The sequence below is a fragment of the Sciurus carolinensis genome, chromosome 4 (assembly GCF_902686445.1).
Source record: "Sciurus carolinensis chromosome 4, mSciCar1.2, whole genome shotgun sequence".
Taxonomy (NCBI): Eukaryota; Metazoa; Chordata; class Mammalia; order Rodentia; family Sciuridae; genus Sciurus; species Sciurus carolinensis.
In genome coordinates, this window is record NC_062216.1 from 44,784,064 (window position 1) to 44,804,284 (window position 20,221).

Genomic DNA, 20,221 nt, shown 5'->3' on the forward strand with positions numbered 1-20,221 from the left:
TTACCCAATGTGTCCATATGGAAGTTTCAGATCATAGCTCCTTCTTAGAGCAGCATCTTCATTTTCTGCAAGCATATATTTCCTTACAGTTTTTGAGATCTGCCACCACACTTCAGAACTTCCCATTCATTATGACAAAGGCCATTACGAACGGGAGCATCTTACTCTGGCTCCTCTGGTTTCCTATGATACTGCCAAAATTCACAAGTAATTTGGTGTCTGGCAGTTTTTCCTCTCTTGCAGCCAAACTGATTTTCAGAGGTTGTTTTGTTCTTCATTATGTGCTTAATTTTCAAGAGGAAAATGGGAATGCTCAGACTAAACTAGAACCATATTCCAAAGAAAACTTCTAATATGAAGGATTTAATAGCCTAATAAAATAATTTGGGGCTTAGAAAGAGTAATGAAATCATGCCATTTGAAAGAAAATGGATAGAACTGGACATTATCATGTTATGTGAAGCAAAATGAGTCAGATAAAGAAAGACAAGTGACACATGTTTTCTCTCATATATGGAAACCATTGAAAAAAGAAGATATCTAGAACACAGAAGACTGTTAGGGAAGGGAAAAGATACCAGGTTTAGGAGGGAGAAAAGGGAGGGATAAAAGCACAATATATTCATATATGGAATGTCACAGTGAAACTCATTTATGTGTAGAATTAATATGATTCAATAATTATAATAAAATTGTTAAAGAAAAATAAATAAGGTGGAAATATTCTTTTTTACTAGTCTCTAAAAGGCTTTCACTAGGTAGGATAATCCTTCATGAATTTTTCTTTAAAAATTATCTAACATGAGTGGATAAAGAAATTATGGTGTGTGTGTGTATGTGTGTACACACACCATGGAATATTATTCAGTCATAAAGAAGAATAAAATGATGGCCTTTGCAGGTAAATGGACTGAGTTGGAGAACATCATGCTAAGTGAAATAAGCCAATCCCAAAAAACCAAAGGTCCAATGACTTCTCTGATAAGTGGATGAAGATGCATAACAGGGGGAGGGAGGGAGGCAAGAATGGAGGAAGGATAGATTGTATAGAGGAAAAAGAAGGGTGGGAGAGAGTGGGGGGAAGGAAAAATAATAGAATGAGACAAACATCATTACCCTATATACATTTAAGATTATGCAAATGGTATGACTCCACTTCACGTACAACCAGAGAAATGATAGTTGTACCCCATTTGTGTACAATGAATCAAAATGGAAAAAAAATGACCTAACAGCTACTGGTCAAGTGACTTTTTCAGAGATAACTTGCAGATACTGATAAAATTAATTAAATATTACTGTTTTATTATGAATTATATTTATTCACAAATAATTTTAGTTATTTGTTTTACCAAGAACCATTTTTTTCCTCTCTACATTTGTGTATGTAATGATATTGAATTTTTAAAAGAATTGTTTCTAGAGTTATGTACTATTTTACTCATCTTATTTGTGACTTCTGTGTTTTTACCTTGATCAGTCTTAGTAAGTATGCCTAGTTCACTGATGTTTTCATGGAGCAGTTTTTTTTAAAGCACCCTTTTCCCATTTCAGAAATTATTCTAACTTGAGTACTGGCTTCTTTAATCTCATTTTATATTTTAACACTTATTTTATAGCTTCTAAAATTGAATGCTGAAATAAATTTAAATTTTCTTTTTTTAAAAAGCAGTTAACACCCTATAACTGACTAAAATAGTGCACACTTTAGCTGTACCCAGTTTTGATATATTTCATTTCAGTTCATTCAAGCTCTACAAGTTACATAACCATTATTTACATTTAATTTATTATATATTCAAATCCTAGTACATTGATAGTTTCCAAGCATATTTTTTTCAATTATATATTGTACTAATTCTAAATTCACTACATTAGTGTCACAAAACATTATATTGATTTTTGAAATCTGTGAACTTTTCCTTCATAATAAATTTCATAATCAAACTCAGAATGCCCCATATGTGCTTGAATAATACACCACATTTACTTATTGGATATAGCATTTAAATCATGTTTTCATGTCACCTATCACATGTATCATGTTTAAGTTCAAAACGATTCTCTTTTTTTGATCTTGGCATATATTGCTTGCTGATAGTACATTAAAATTTTTCATGATGGCTGTTTCTTTTATTTTCTACTTGTAATGTGTTCAGGTTTCATTTTAATGAATTTCAAACAATTTTTTATATATATACTTTTAAGTTAGACATAATATCCTCTTGATGGACTTTTTCCCTCCATGCTTTTATTCAGGCATAATTGACAAAAATACATATTTAAGATGGTCAACATTTTGATACACAATGTGAAGAGCGTGACTACCAAGTAACCTAACAGAGTTACCCTATGAGATCATTTAAGATCTACTTGTGCAGCAAATTTCAAGTATAATTTATTATTATTAAATAGAGACCATGCTATACATTAGATATCAAGAACTTATTCATGCTGCGTCACTGGAATTTCCTATCCTTTGTCCAATATCTTCCTATTTCCCCAACCCCTAGACTCTGCCAACTACTATTCTACTCTTCGCTCCTATGAGTTCCTCTTTTTGTATTCCAAATATAAGTGAGATCATACAGGATTTGTCCTTCTCTGTCTGGCAAATTTCACTACAATTTCCTCTGGGTTCACTCATGTTTTTGCAAATGGTGGGATTTCCTTTTCTTGTAAAGATAAATATTTCATATTGTGTGTGTGTGTGTGTGTGTGTGTGTGTGTGTCTCCCACATTTTCTTTATTCGTTCACCTACTGCCAGACATTTGATCTATATCTTGGCTATTAAGAACAATGGTAATGCATTTCTATTCATAAGTGATGAATCCTCTGAAAGAGAAATTAGGAAAACCACTCCATTCACAATAGCCTCAAAAAAAATTAAAATACTTGGGAAATAATCTAACAAAACAGTGAAAGACCTCTACAAAGAAAAGTACAGAACATTAAAGAAAGAAATTGAAGAAAACCTTTGAAGATGGAAAGATCTCCCATGTTCTTGGATAGGCAGAATTAACATTGTCAAAATGGCCACTCTACCAAAGGCGCTATACACATTCAATGCAATTCCAATTAAAATTCCAATGACATTCCTCATAGAAATAGACAAAGAAATCATGAATTTCATCTGGAAGAACAAGAGACCTCAAATAGCCAAAACAATCCTGAGTAGAAAAAGTGAAATAGGAGGTATCACAATACCAGACATTAAACTATACTACAGAACAATAATAACAAAAACAGCATGGAATTGGCATCAAAATAGACAAGCAGACCAATAGTACAGAATTAGAAGACACAGAGACAAAACCACATAAATACAGTCACTTCATTCTAGACAAAGGAGCCAAAAACAAACAATGGAGAAAAGAGGACCTGTTCAACAAATGGTGCTGGCAAAACTGGAAATCCATATGCAGTAAAATGAAATTAAATCTCTATCTCTCACCCTGCACAAAACTCAACTCAAAATGGATCAAGGACATAGGAATTAGACCAGAGACACTGCACCTAATAGAAGACAAAGTAGGCCCGAATCTTCATCATGTTGGCTTAGGATCAGACTTCCTCAACAAGACTCCCAAATCACAAGAAATCAAAGCAAGAATCAATAAATGGGATGAATTCAAACTAAAATGCTTTTTCTCAGCAAAGGATACAATCGAGAATGTAAAGAGAGAGCCTACAGAGTGGGAGAAAATCTTTTCCACACACACTTCAGATAGAGCACTTATCTCCAAAATTTATAAAGAACTGAGTGTACTCCTGCAAAGAACCAGCGGAGAGCCTCGATCTGCAGTCAGCCTCAGGGATAAGGTCAGGGCAGCCGGAGACCTCTTCAGGCGGCTCTGCCCACTCCAGCTGCGGGCTCTCTTCACGGGGCGATCCAAGATGGCGGCCTAGAGGGAGACTGCACCTCCGGTCGCTCCAGAACCCAGGAGTTAAGAAGGGGAGGCATTGAGAGACTCGGACTGAAGTGGAGCCACGGGTGAGTCTGCCCACTGGGTAAAGCTCGGCCCGGGTGGCAGGCCCAGATAGAGGTGGCTTATCGGAGCCGGGCAGGGCAGCTAGAGTCATCCACAGGCAGTCCTGCGCACTCCGGCGGTGGGCCCCGCCCACACAGCCAGCTTCTCCAGGTTCTCGGAACGGAACTGGCCCGCTAGTGAGAGCCTGTCTGAACAGAGCACGATCCGAGTCCCGGAGCCCCTGCAGTGCAGTGTACTCCTGCAAAGAACAGCGGAGAGCCTCGATCTGCAGTCAGCCTCAGGGATAAGGTCAGGGCAGCAGGAGACCTCTTCAGGCGGCACTGCCCACTCCGGCTGCGGGCTCTCTTCACGGGGCGATCCAAGATGGCGGCCTAGAGGGAGACTGCACCCCCGGTCGCTCCAGAACCCAGGAGTTAAGAAGGGGAGGCATTGAGAGACTCGGACTGAAGTGGAGCCACGGGTGAGTCTGCCCACTGGGTAAAGCTCGGCCCGGGTGGCAGGCCCAGATAGAGGTGGCTTATCGGAGCCGGGCAGGGCAGCTAGAGTCATCCACAGGCAGTCCTGCGCACTCCGGCGGTGGGCCCCGCCCACACAGCCAGCTTCTCCAGGTTCTCGGAATGGAACTGGCCCGCTAGTGAGAGCCTGTCTGAACAGAGCACGCTCCGAGTCCCGGAGCCCCTGCAGTGCAGTGTACTCCTGCAAAGAACCAGCGGAGAGCCTCGATCTGCAGTCAGCCTCAGGGATAAGGGCAGGGCAGCAGGAGACCTCTTCAGGCGGCACTGCCCACTCCGGCTGCGGGCTCTCTTCACGGGGCGATCCAAGATGGCGGCCTAGAGGGAGACTGCACCCCCGGTCGCTCCAGAACCCAGGAGTTAAGAAGGGGAGGCATTGAGAGACTCGGACTGAAGTGGAGCCACGGGTGAGTCTGCCCACTGGGTAAAGCTCGGCCCGGGTGGCAGGCCCAGATAGAGGTGGCTTATCGGAGCCGGGCAGGGCAGCTAGAGTCATCCACAGGCAGTCCTGTGCACTCCGGCGGTGGGCCCCGCCCACACAGCCAGCTTCTCCAGGTTCTCGGAACGGAACTGGCCCGCTAGTGAGAGCCTGTCTGAACAGAGCACGCTCCGAGTCCCGGAGCTGCTGCAGTGCAGTGTACTCCTGCAAATAACCAGCGGAGAGCCTCGTTCTGCAATCAGACTCAGGGATAAGGACAGGGCAGCCGGAGACCTCTTCAGGCGGCTCTGCCCACTCCGGCTGCGGGCTCTCTTCACGGGGCGATCCAAGATGGCGGCCTAGAGGGAGACTGCACCCCCGGTCGCTCCAGAACCCAGGAGTTAAGAAGGGGAGGCATTGAGAGACTCGGACTGAAGTGGAGCCACGGGTGAGTCTGCCCACTGGGTAAAGCTCAGCCCGGGTGGCAGGCCCAGATAGAGGTGGCTTAGCGGAGCCGGGCAGGGCAGCTTGAGTCTTCCCAAGGTAGTCTTCCACACTCCGGCAGTGGGCTCTTCCCACACGGCCAGCTGCACGGTGCAGGCCCACAGTGAGAGCATTTCCGCACAGAGCCAGTTCCAAAACGTGGAACCAGTAGGGGGCTAGGGGCAGTATTCTTCGAATGAGCTGCTTTATCAGATTCCTCCAAGACATCAGGCTACTGAAGGCTGGGAGGTGATACACTGGAAATCTACTGGGACACTATAAGCCAATAGTGGAAAACTGCAATATCTCAGGGTCCCACTGACAACTGACCATTATGAGAAAACAAGGGAAGAAAATGTCCCAAACAAACCTAGATACTACATCAATAAAACCCAATGACAGCAGAGCAGAAGAAATGTCAGAAAGGGAGTTCAGAATGTACGTAATTAAAACGATCAGGGAAGCTAATGAGGAGATGAAAGAGCAAATGCAGGCATTGAAGGAGGAGATGAAAGAGCAAATGCAGGCATTAAATGATCGCACCAATCAACAGTTAAAAGACCAAATACGGGAAGCAAGAGATCATTTCAATAAAGAGTTAGAGATACTGAAAAAAAACCAAACTGAAATCCTTGAAATGAAGGAAACAATAAACCAAGTTAAAAACTCCATAGAAAGCATAACCAATAGGATAGAACACCTGGAAGACAGAACCTCAGACATTGAAGACAAAATATTTAACCTTGAAAACAAAGTGGAACAAACAGAGAAGATGGTAAGAAATCATGAACAGAATCTCCAAGAACTATGGGATATCATGAAAAGGCCAAATTTGAGAATTATTGGGATTGAGGAAGGCTTAGAGAAACAAACCAAAGGAATGAACAATCTATTCAATGAAATAATAACAGAAAATTTCCCAAATCTGAAGAACGAAATGGAAAACCAAGTACAAGAGGCTTATAGAACTCCAAACATACAAAATTACAACAGACCCACACCAAGGCACATTATTATGAAAATACCTAACATACAAAATAAAGACAGAATTTTAAAGGCCGCGCGAGAAAAGAATCAAATTACATTCAGAGGGAAACCAATAAGAATATCAGCAGATTTTTCAATCCAGACCCTAAAAGCTAGAAGGGCCTGGAACAACATATACCAAGCCCTGAAAGAAAATGGATGCCAACCAAGAATCTTATACCCAGCAAAACTTACCTTCAAATTTGACGATGAAATAAGATCCTTCCATGATAAACAAAAGCTAAAGGAATTTACAAAAAGAAAGCCAGCATTACAGAACATTCTCAGCAAAATATTCCATGAGGAAGAGATGAAAAACAACGATGCAAATCAGCAACAGGAGGCGCTAGCCTAAAGGAATAGCCAAATAAAGGAGAAACCAAATCATGTCAAAAACAAATATGAGTCAATTGACTGGGAATACAATCATATCACAATAATAACCCTGAATGTTAATGGCCTGAATTCATCAATCAAAAGACACAGACTGGCAGATTGGATTAAAAAGAAAAATCCAACAATATGCTGCCTGCAAGAGACACATCTCATAGAAAGAGACACCCATAGACTAAGGTGAAAGGATGGGGAAAAACATACCATGCACACGGACACAGCAAAAAGCTGGAGTATCCATCCTCATCTCAGATAATGTGCGACTTCAAACCAAAACTAGTCAGAAGGGATAAAGAAGGACATTACATGCTGCTTAAGGGAAGCATAAATCAGCAAGACATAACAATCATAAATATCTATGCCCCGAACATTGGCTCATCCACGTACGTCAAACAAATCCTTCTCAATTCCAGAAATCAAATAGACCACAATACAATAATACTAGGCGATTTTAACACACCTCTCTCACCACTGGATAGATCGTCCAAACAAAAATTGAATAAAGAAACTATAGATCTCAACAACACAATCAGCAATTTAGACTTAACGGACATATATAGAATATACCATCCAACAAAGAATGAATACACTTTCTTCTCAGCAGCACATGGATCCTTCTCTAAAATAGACCATATTTTATGCCACAAAGCTACTGTTAGTAAATACAAGAAGATAGAGATACTACCTTGTACTCTATCAGATCATAATGGATTGAAATTAGAAATAAATGACAGAATAAAAAACAGAAACTTCTCCAATACCTGGAGACTAAGTAATACACTATTATATGATGAATGGATAACAGAAGACATCAGGAGGGAAATAAAAAAATTCTTAGAAGTAAACGAGAACAAAGACCATCATATCAAAATCTCTGGGACACTATGAAAGCAGTACTTAGAGGAAGATTTATTTCATGGGGTGCATTCAAAAAAAGAAGTAGAAATCAACAAATAAACGAGTTAACACTACAGCTCAAAGCACTAGAAAAAGAAGAGCAGACCAATACCAAAAGTAGTAGAAGACAGGAAATAGTTAAAATCAGAGCCGAAATCAACGAAATCGAAACAAAAGAAACAATCGGAAAAATTAATAAAATAAATAGTTGGTTCTTTGAAAAAATAAATAAAATTGATAAACCCTTAGCCACACTAACAAAGAGAAAGAGGGAGAAAACTCAAATTACTAAAATTCGGAATGAACAAGGAAACATCACAACAGACACGAGTGAAATACAAACATAATTAGAAGCTATTTCGAAAATCTATACTCCAACAAAACAGAAAACCTTGAAGACATCAACAAATTTCTAGAGACATATGAACTACCTAAACTGAACGAGGAGGACATACACAACTTAAATAAACCAATTTCAAGCAATGAAATAGAAGAGGTCATCAAAAGCCTACCAACAAAGAAAAGTCCAGGACCAGATGGGTTCTCAGCCGAGTTCTATAAAACCTTTAAAGAAGAGCTCATTCCAATACTCCTCAAACTATTCCATGAAATAGAAGAGGAGGGAACCCTACCAAACTCGTTCTATGAAGCCAATATCACCCTGATACCTAAACCAGACAGAGACACATCAAGGAAAGAAAATTTCAGACCAATATCCTTAATGAACATCGATGCAAAAATTCTCAACAAAATTTTAGCAAATCGCATACAAATATATATTAAAAAGATAGTGCACCACGATCAAGTGGGTTTTATCCCAGGGATGCAAGGTTGGTTCAACATTCGGAAATCAATAAATGTCATTCACCATATCAACAGACTTAAAGTTAAGAATCACATGATTATTTCAATAGATGCAGAAAAAGCATTTGATAAAATACAGCATCCCTTCATGCTCAAACACTAGAAAAAATTGGGGTAATGGGAACATTCCTAAACATTATAAAGGCCATCTACGCTAAGCCCATGGCTAATATCATTCTAAATGGTGAAAAACTGAAAGTGTTCCCCCTAAAAACTGGAACAAGGCAGGGATGCCCTCTTTCACCGCTTCTATTCAACATCGTCCTTGAGACTCTAGCCAGAGCAATCAGACAAACCAAAGAAATTAAAGGGATACGAATAGGAAAAGAAGAACTCAAACTATCCCTGTTCGCTGATGACATGATTATATATTTAGAGGAACCTGGAAATTCCACCAGAAAACTTTTAGAACTCATAAGTGAATTCAGTAAAGTAGCAGGTTACAAGATCAATGCTCATAAATCCAATGCATTTTATACATAAGTGATGAATCTTCAGAAAGAGAAATTAAGAAAACTACTCCATTCACAATAGCATCGAAAAAAATAAAATACTTGGGGAATCAATCTCACAAAAGAGGTGAAAGACCTCTACAATGAGAACTACAGAACACTAAAGAAAGAAATTCAAGAAAACCTTAGAAGATGGAAAGATCTCCCATGTTCCTGGATAGGCAGAATTAATATCGTCAAAATGGCTATACTACCTAAAGTTCTATACAGATTCAATGCAATTCCAATTAAAATCCCAATGATGTACCTCGCAGAAATAGAGCAAGCAATTATGAAATTCATCTGGAAGAATAAAAAACCTAGAATAGCTAAAGCAATCCTCAGTAGCAAGAGTGAAGCAGGGGGTATTGCAATACCAGATCTTCAACTCTACTACAAAGCAATAGTAACAAAAACGGCATGGTATTGGTACCAAAATAGACAGGTAGATCAATGGTACAGAATAGAGGACATGGACACAAACCCAAATAAATACAATTTTCTCATACTAGACAAAGGTTCCAACAATATGCAATGGAGAAAAGATAGCCTCTTCAACAAATGGTGCTGGGAAAACTGGAAAACTATATGCAATAGAATGAAACTAAACCCCTATCTCTCACCCTACACAAAACTCAACTCAAAATGGATCAAGGACCTCGGAATCAGACCAGAGACCCTGCATCTTATAGAAGAAAAAGTAGGTCCAAATCTTCAACTTGTTGGCTCAGGATCAGATTTCCTTAACAGGACTCCCATAGCACAAGAAATAAAAGCAAGAATAAACAACTGGGATAGATTCAAACTAAAAAGCTTTCTCTCAGCAAAGGAAACTATCAGAAATGTGAAGAGAGAGCCTACAGAGTGGGAGAATATCTTTGCCAACCATACCTCAGATAGAGCGCTAATTTCCAGAATCTATAAAGAACTCAAAAAACTCTACACGAAGAATACAAATAATCCAATCAACAAATGGGCTAAGGAAATGAACAGACACTTCACAGAAGAAGATGTACAAGTAATCAACAGATATATGAAAAATGTTCAACATCCCTAGTAATAAGGGAAATGCAAATCAAAACCACCCTAAGATTTCATCTCACCCCAATTAGAATGGCGATTATCAAGAATACAAGCAACAATAGGTGTTGGCGAGGATGTGGTGAAAAAGGAACACTCATACATTGCTGGTGGGGTTGCAAATTAGTGCAACCACTCTGGAAAGCAGTGTGGAGATTCCTCAGAAAGCTTGGAATGGAAACACCATTTGACCCAGCTATCCCACTCCTTGGCCTATACCCAAAGGACTTAAAATCAGCATACTACAGAGATACAGCCACATCAATGTTCATTGCTGCTCAATTCACCATAGCCAGATTGTGGAACCAACCTAGATGCCCTTCAGTTGATGAATGGATAAAGAAACTGTGGCATATTTATACAATGGAATATTACTCCGCAATGAAGAATGATAAAATTATGGCATTTGTAGGCAAATGGTCGAAATTGGAGAATATCATGCTAAGTGAGATAAGCCAATCTCAAAAAACTAAAGGACAAATGATCTCGCTGATAAGCGGATGAGGACATATAATGGGGGGTGGGAGGGGCTAGCATTAGGTTTAGGGTTAGGTTTAGAGTTAGGCTAAGGAGAGCGGTAAGAATGAAGGAAAGAAGGACTGTGTAGAGGGAAAAGAGGGGTGGGAGGGGTGGGAGGGGTGGGGGGGAGGGGAAAAATATAATAAACATCATTACCCTATGTAAACGTAAAAAAAATAAATAAATAAAAAAAAAAAAAAAAAATAAAAAAAAAATAAATAAATAAAAAAAAAATAAAGAACTTATAAAACTTTACACCAAAAATACAAAGAACCCAATCAACAAATGGGCCAAGGAACTGGACAGACACTTTACAGAAGAAGACATATAAGCAATTAATAAATATATGAAAAAGTCTTCAACATCTCTAGTAATTAGAGAAATGCAAATAAAAACGACTCTAAGATTTCATCTTACTCCAATTAGAATGGCTATTATCAAGAACACAAACAATAAGAGATGCTGGTGTGGATGTGGGAAAAAGGCACACTTTTACGTTGCTGATGGAGTTGCAAATTGGTGAAGCCACTCTGGAATGCGGTGTGGAGAATCCTCAGAAAACCTGGAATGGACCCACCTTTTGACCCAGTTATCCCACTCCTCGGTTTATACCCAAAAGACTTAAAATCAGCATACTACAGTAACACAGCCACATCAATGTTTATAGCAGCTCAGTTCACAATAGCTAGATTGTGGAAACAACCTAGATATCCTTCGACAGATGAATGGATAAAGAAACTGTGGTATACATATACACAATGGAATATTATTCAGCCATAAAGAATAATAATATTATAGTATTGGCAAATAAATGGGTGGAATTGGAGAATACCATGCTAAGTGAAATAAGCCAATCCCAAAAAACTAAAGGCCGAATATTTTCCCTGATAATTGGAGAATGATACATAAGGGGGGGGGGGTGAGAGAAGAATGAGGGAACTTTAGATTATGTAGAAGGAAATGAGAGGGAGGGAGGGTATGAAAAATGGTGGAATGAGACATCATTACCCTATGTACTTGTATGATTGCACGAATGGTATGAATACACAACCATAGAAACAAAATGATGTACCCCATTTGTGTACAATGAATCAAAATGCAGTCTGTAAAAAATTAAAAGATAATTAAAAAAAAAGAATGCTATAATGAACCCAGTACTCAAAATTTAAATTTGACATATTTACTTCATTTCTATTGGATATATGGCCAGTAATGAGATTCTTGGGTCTATGGAATGCTTATTCTGTTTTTCCTAAACCCTGACCAATTCACATGACTGCCAATAGTGCCCAAGAGTTCCCTTTTCTCATATCTTCTCTAATACATCTTTTGTCCTTCTGATAATAGTCATTCCAACAGGTATGACTAGAGATCTTATTGAAGCTTGATTTGCATTTCTCTGATGGTTAGTGATATTCAGTCTTTTCATTCACCTGTTGGACTTTTATATATGCCTGCTTTAAAAAACTTTCATTTTCAACTCCTTTGTCAGTATTATAACAATTAGGTTATCAGTTCTGCTATTGTATGAGTTCCCTACATATTCCAGATATTAACCCATTATCAGGTCTATGGTTTATAAATATTATCTCCAATTCTATACACTGTCTCTTCACTTTTGAATGTTTCCTTTGCTGTGTAGAAGCTTTTTAGCTTTATGTAATCTTACTTGTCTATTTTTGCTTTTGTTGCTTTTACTTTTGGATTTGTGTCTACACTATCACTACCCAAAATAATGTCAAGAAGTTTTTCCATGTTTTTTCCTAGTAGTTTTACAAATTTCAGGTCATACATTTAAGTCTTTAATACATTTTTAGTTTATTTTTATAGTGCATGAGAAAAGGTCTAATTTCATTAGTCTGCCTATGGTCCAGTTTTCCCAATACAATTTGTTGGAAGAGTGTCCTTTCTCCACTGTGCATTATTCAAAATCTTAGAAAATACCATTTGACCATATATATGTGGATTTATTTCTGAATTCTCTAATTCTGTTTCATTGATCTATATGTTTGTTTTAAGGTACCATGTATTTCAATTACCATAACATGTTTGAAATTTAGGCAGCGTGATGACTCCACATTTTTCCTCTTTGCTCAAGACTACTTTGACTATTTGGGGTCTTTGGTGGTTCTGCCTAAATTTAAGATTGTTTTTCTACTTCTATGAAAAATGTCATTGGGATTTTGATAGGGATTTATTACACTGAATTAGCATACTCCTTGGGTCATATAATATTATTAACTCCTACGATCTGTAAGCATGGTATAGCTTTCAATTTATTTGTGTCTTTCATTACTTTCATATTGTTCTAGTTTTCAGTATACAGATCCTTCACTTTGTTGGTACAATTTATTTCTAAGTATTTTATTCTTTTGATATTACTGTAAATGAAACTTTTCTTAATTTTGTCTTTGGATAATTTGTTATTAGTGTATAGAAATGCTACTGATTTTTTAAAGTTAATTTTGTATACTGCAGATACTAAATGTCTCTTAGTTCTTTTTTTTTGGAGAGAGATGAGGATTATCTTTGGTTTTCTGTATATAAGAACTATGACATCTGCAAATAGAAACAACTTTACTACTTATTTTTCAATTCGGACAACTTTTCTTTCTCTCTCTTGCCTAACTATCCTGTTTACAATTCCAGGACAATGTTGACAAGAAATGACAAGAATTAGCATCCTTTCCCTCTTCTGATCTTAGAGGAAATGCTTTCATTTGTAAAAGTGAGTATAATGTCAGTTGTGGGCTTGTCATAAACGACCTTTATTATGTTAAAGTACATTCCTCCTAGCCTCATCTGTTGAGAATTTTTAGCATAAAAAGAAAGTGAATTTTGTAAAATGCTTTTTCTGCATCTATGGAGATAATCACATGAATTTTAACCTTCATTGTGTCAATGCTGTATGGCACATTTACTGATTTTCATATGTTGATCCGTCCTTGCATTCAGTAACAAATCCCACTTGATCATGGTGTACAATCCTTTTAATGCACTGTTGTGTTTGGTTTGATATTAGTTTGTAGAAGATTTTTGAATCAGACTCTTTGGTCTGATTAGGATATCGGGGTAATGTTAACCTTTTAAAATGACTTATAAGATGACTTTGAAAATGGCTTCTTTTTCTCAATATTTAGAAGAGATTGAGAAGACCAGTACTGATTTTTCTTCGAATGTTTGGCAGGATTCACCAGTGGAGCCATTTGGTCTTAGGTTTCATTTTCTTGAGACGTTTTTGATTACTGGTACAATCTCCTTCTTCATTCCTGGTGTGTTCAGATTTTGTTTCTTCCTTAATAAAGTCTTTGTAAGTTGCATGTTTCTAGGAATTTATCTTCTTTCTAGATTATCCATTTTGTTGTAATATTACTGCTTAGAGTATTCTCTTATGATTATCTAAACTACTGTAATATAAATTGTAATGTCTCTTCTTTCATTTTTTCTTTTCAATCTTCTTTTTTCACAGGCTAGCTATAGATTTCTCAATTTTATATTTTTAAAAAAACAACTCTTTGTTTCATTGATCATTCTACTGTTTTATTATTTGTTTCATATATCTCGCTATACTCTTTTTTCCCTTTACAACTTTGGGCTTAATCTGTTCTTTTTTTAGTCCCTCAAGTATAAAATAAGGCTGTTTATTTGAGATCTGTCTTTGTTCTTAACATAAATTGTTAACATATTGCTATAAATTTCCCTTTTTAAATTTTTTCACTAAATCTCATAAATTTTAACATGCCATGTTTACATTTTCGTTTTATTTATCTTTTGATTTCTTCTTTAATCTATGGATTGCTTGCAAGTATGTTGTTTAATTTCTGAATATTTTTAGATTTTCTAATTTGCCTCTTAATAATTTAGTGTTTTATACTGCTACGATCAGAAAACATACTTCAGATTATTTCAATCTTATTAAATTTGTTAATACTTGTTTTATTTCCCAACATAGGATCTATCCTAAAGAATATTTTATGTGTACTTGAGACAAACGTGTATTCTGTTGCTGTTGCAGTGGAATTTCTATATATTCTTGTTAGGTCTATTTGGTCTAAGGTGTTGCTCAAGTCAGTTGTGTCCTTAATGGTACTGTTTGGATGATTTATTCACTATTAAAAGTGAGGCACCGAACACTCATTGTATTACGATCTACCTTTAGATTTTATTAATATTTGCTTTATACATCTAGGTATTCCAATGTTGGGAGTACATACATTCATGCTATTATTAAACACTTCTGATAAACTAACTCTTATTATTATACAATGATTTTCTTTGTCTTATTTTAGACTTAAAATTCTATTTTGTCTAAAGTAAATACTGACAACCCTGCTCTCCTTCTGTTGCCACAGGACATCTTTCTCCATACCATCACTTTCAGGTTATATGTGTTCTTTAAGCCAAAATGGCAGGCTCTTCTTTTAATCCTTACATTGTAACTATATCTCTGTTAATCTTCTGTTTTAAATTCTATTTGCCTTATGCCCATATTAACTTTTTCTTGGTTAATATGTGATGAGTCTGAATTCAAGACACAATCCTATGTGTTCATCTTTCAAGTGTTGTGATAGGCAATCAAAAGGCCTCATGGTGGTGGAGCACAGTGGGGTGCCCTTCTCATACAGAATTGGTGCCCAGCCAGTACATTTCAGTTTTCTAACTACAGATACTCAAGCTCTCCTTCCTAGGTCAGTCATGCTTATGTATATCTCCATTCCTAGTCTATCCAGGAGCCTTAAGTGAGACACTGACAACTTATTGGGGAACCTTGGCTGAGGCACTTTTTCCACACTGACTCAGAATTCCTCCACCCCATCATTTCCAATAAAGGCAGATACCTTTAGGGGGCTCCTTCACAGTAAGATGATTTCACTGTCTGCAATGAGTATCACTTGACCCTTACTCAATATTGTTCTGGGGGTAAAAGTGAAACATCAGGGAGCTGGCATCTGTTCTTGGTCTCTTGCTTATACACTGACATGGTAAGTAAATAAAACACAGATTGTTACTTTCATTTCTACTATTTGTTTTAAATGCACCTTGAAAACTGAAAGCTCAGCAAATTGGTATAGTACAGAGATTGGGCAATTAAATGAAATGCTATTCTAGAAGAATAAAAAGCCTGATTGAAGGTCTCTCAGGGCACTCATGGAACTTCTGGATTTTGCAAGAACCTAAGGGTCCCATGGAGTATTTCATCAACTGTTCATGGGAAGTAGATTCTAAGGGGCACTTTATCAGTAAGCTGCTAATGGTCTTGGGGAGTGCTTACAGATTGTTACAGAAACTTCTGGGTTACAGATGGGACCACCAGTCCTTCCTCTAAGTTTCTAATTCCCAGTCAAACTTTCTGCTGGATCAAATAAAAAATCCAGAAAAGAAACTCTAAAAGTGCTAAGTTTCATAGCCATTTCTTACAGTCCTATGACAAAGGGATCAAAGACAGTTGGAGTCCCTGAAAGCTGAGTTGTACCAATAACTATTAACTCTGAATGAGTGTATAGTGTTGATAAATGACTACAACTTCCATAGTTTAGCTATAAACATCATGAGTAGCTCAATTCATAATAGCTAAACTATGGAACCAACCTAGATGCCCTTCAACAGAATGGATAAAGAAAATGTGCACAATGGAATATTACTCAGCCTTAAAGAAGAATGAAATCATGGCACTTGCAGGTGAATGGATGGAGATGGAGAATATTATGCTTTGTGAAATAAGCCAATCCCAAAAAACCAAAGGCCAAATGTTTTCTCTCATATATGGATGCTGATCCATAATGTGGAGGGAGGGGGATAGGGAAGAATGGAGGAACTCTGAATTGGGCAGAGGGGAGTAAAGAGAGGGGAGGAGGTGTGGGGGTTGGAAGGATGGTGAAATGAGCTGGACATCATTAAGCTATGTGTATGTATGACTGCACTTATGTATATGACTGCACAACTGGTCCTGTATAGCCAGAGGAATGAGAATTTGTGCTCCATTTGTGTACAGTGTATCAAAGTGCATTCTATTGTCATGTATAACTAAGTAGAACAAATAAAAAAAATCAGGGTGCACAAAGTTCACTTAAGAATGTAAAGTATATTTGTTGCTGACTTCTTTCTACAGAAGGTCAAGGGACCTCTTTTTTATGAATCTGCTTAAAAACACATATAAATCCAATGCAGCTTGAAGTTGCTTTATAGCTACTGAATAGAGAAGATCAGTCCAGCAGAAATTCTGCACACAGTAAGTTTGAAATTTCCACTGAAGCTACATATAAAGTAAAATAAAGGTTCTCTTATGTCTTAAAGTTCTCAAAAATGTAGGTAAAGTTGAGAATATGGAGAATATTGTTCTTTCCTTGAGCTGAATTTAAGTTTGAATATTTAAACATCAGTTAAAAAGACAAACTTTAGGAGGATTTTAAAGTAAAATACTGCTAAAAAACTAGAGTGCTTGGAATTTTGAGGAAAATCAAAAATAAATCCTATTACTGCAAGAAATTTCAGACTTCTCCAAAAATGAATTAGCAACTTAAAAGTTTCAAAGATTTTTAAAAAATGACTAAAACTTCAGTGGAGGAAATATATATGGCCCTTCAAGATTGCTTCTCTGCAAAGGTCTCAAGAAATCCGAGAAATCTGATTACTACCCTTTCAAGATACAGGCGATAATCTTGTCCAAGTCAGTGATGCCATACTCCAGACCTCTTTTTCAGAGTGTTTTGTTAGCAGGCAGCATCAGGACAGAAGAGCACAAGAAGGAGTAGCAGCAACAAGGACACCACCACTTAAATATAATCTGGATGCTAGACAGGTCTATGCTAGATTCGGTGGGCTTCAAGAAGTTGTGGTGGTAGCTACTCAAGTAGAGTTTATCACTTCCTGCCTCAAATAGATACCAAGATTTAAAAAAAAGTGGCCCAAGGGTGGCAACAGGCACAAACTGCCATAGTACGAAACAGCACTGGGCATGGGGAAACCATCTGAGCTGCTTGCCTGAACTTCTCAGGTGCTACATCCCTGTTCCTAAAGAAGCCAAGGCAGTGCCAGAAACTGGTCCCACTTATGTCTGTGCCCAGTCACCACCTCAGGAGTTCTAAACAGGAAACTAAAACCACAGATAGATCTGAAGAAAAAATAACAGGACAATATAAAATCTTGTGGTCTTGGATACGGGGTATCTCTTCATTTATTCCATCTGTTTTTGGTATTGTAGTTTTCTATTCTTATTTTCAGTGCCTTTAAAGTGTTTCCCAGTTTGCCACTGAAAGTTATCCAGTGAGAAAAACTGCATTTTATTAGAGTATTAAGTTTGTTTACACTTAATGCACATAAACATATCAATACGATTATGTTGAAGTCTCCCATCTTTTTATTTATAGTGTTTCATGTGGAGTTTGTTTTGTTTCTTGCAGTATTAGAGATTGAATCTAGGATCTTGCAAATGCTAGGCAAATACTCTACCACTAAGCTACATCCCCAGTCATCACTCCTTTTTATTTTTTTGAGGCAGATCTTACTAAATGGCCTAGGTTGGACTCAAATTTGTGGTCTCCTTCCTCAGCCTTCCCAGTAGAAAGAATGAGCTATCTGGGATTACAGACATGTACCATGTAGTTTGTTTCATCTGTTTTTATTCCTGTGTTTTTCCTATTTTCTTCTGTAATTACAGATAAGTTTTAGTATTATATTTTAATCCTTCTATTGGCTTCTAGCTATATCTCTTTGGGCATTTTTAGTTGTTCCTCTGGAAATTACAATATGTATCTTAAACTCATCTCATCCAATTTAAATTTGATACTATACCACTTAAAGTAAAACATAGAAACATTTCAACAACATAGATCAATTTATCCTTTTATGTGCTATCCTTGTCATACACACACACACACACACACACACACACCCATCAATTTATTAATGCAGTGTTATGATTTATTATTGCTTTACTCTCATGTCTTTTAAAATAATTAAGTAAGAAAAATAATAATCCCTTCTAGATCAGGAAACCTTTTTCGAGGAATAGTTTAAGCCTAAATGTATAATATGAATTTTGTGCTATTTATAATATCTGTTTTAACATTAATATTTTAATTAATATAACTACTAAGTATGAGACATATCATTATCTGAATGTTTTATTTATGTAATGTTTATATTTTATTTTATTAGCTAACTATTTTAAAAATTTAGCATGATCATAAGAATAGGAAAGAAAAATACTTCTGCAAAAACTCAGAAAGGAGCAGGTTCACCTGGTTCTTCCAATATTATCTTAACCAGTCTTCCATCTACCAAATCCACTGCTTTCAATCAACTGTACCATAATGATGATGCTAAAAATGTAATCATGATACTGCTCTCAGGAATATTTTAATGGATTCCCGTTGCCTGTGGGATAAAACCCATACTTCTTGGCATTGTGAACAAGAACTGCCTTCTTTCCTCTCCAGTGCCATCACTGCTCTAGCCACACAGAAATGTAGTTCTCTGAATAGCCTAGAATCAACACATGTTGATTACTTGACCTTAAGAACTTCAGAATTTCATTCACTTTTCAAAATTCAGCTCCTGTCATACTCTGGGATCCCTTCAACTTTCCCTTTACTCTAGGTTAGGTGCCTTTCCTCTGTATTCCTATAGTTCTCCTGCTTATCTCCATTAAAGCATGCATAACCTTATGCTGTATTTGTCTGTTGATCAGTTTGTATCCTCACAATGAACTCATTACAGGCAGAGTCTGTGTTTTATCTGTTAACCCTACTACCTAAGAAATATCAGGCACTCTGCAGAAATAGTATTTAGAAAAAATATAGTAAAATAAGTACATTTGCAAATTGCTTCAGTTTGCAAATTACTTCAAGTTACTATTATCAATTCTTTCCAAATTTCTTAATATATTCAATATGCAATTATTTAGCACTTGTAAAGTGCCAAGTACTTAGGGATATTACATTTTAATAGTGAAAAGTGGAAAGAAGATAGTATAGATTAAACCAATAATGAACTTATACTATATCTTCACAGTCATAAAAAGTTAATTCTTCTCATTCATACTTGATTTCCATTATAGTAATAATCTGACTCATTTTGCTAATATTAAAACTTAACTATTATGCAAACAAATAGAAGAAAAAAAAAAAAGTGTGATAACATACCAAAGATACCATGGCCCAACCAGTCTTATTATAGATGAACTCCAAGTTGTTCCTTCTTAAATAGAGCAATCCACCAACAAGCGATACTAACAGGGCCAAAGCAATGGTGCCAGAGTAGTTGGGTGGTCTGAAAACACGAATCTGCAAAAATGAAATGAAAATTTTAAAAATGAAGAAGAAATACTAAAGTTTTCTTTTGCCCATATACTAGCACTTCTCATTGTGGTTTTTAATGTGTTTCCCTGAGGAATGATAGAGTTGAGCATCTTTCCATGGGTTTATTGTCCTTTTGTATATTCTTACAGAAATGTTTACTCAGATCCTTGGCTCATGTCTAAATGGGTTTTGCCTTTTCATTATTGCATTTAAGAACCTTACCATATATTACTAGATATAAATCTT

At 37.0% G+C, this 20,221-nt stretch overlaps 1 protein-coding gene across 5 annotated transcripts in view; it reads right to left on the reverse strand.

Moving 5' to 3' along the window:
* Tusc3 (tumor suppressor candidate 3) overlaps positions 1-20,221 on the reverse strand; it is a 339,326-nt gene that overhangs the window by 213,596 nt on the left and 105,509 nt on the right. For all 5 annotated transcript variants that reach the window (XM_047549084.1, XM_047549080.1, XM_047549085.1 and 2 more), the window contains exon 5: positions 19,820-19,960. In XM_047549084.1, the coding sequence (XP_047405040.1) occupies positions 19,820-19,960 (141 nt within the window). The remainder of the gene's footprint in view (positions 1-19,819; positions 19,961-20,221) is intronic.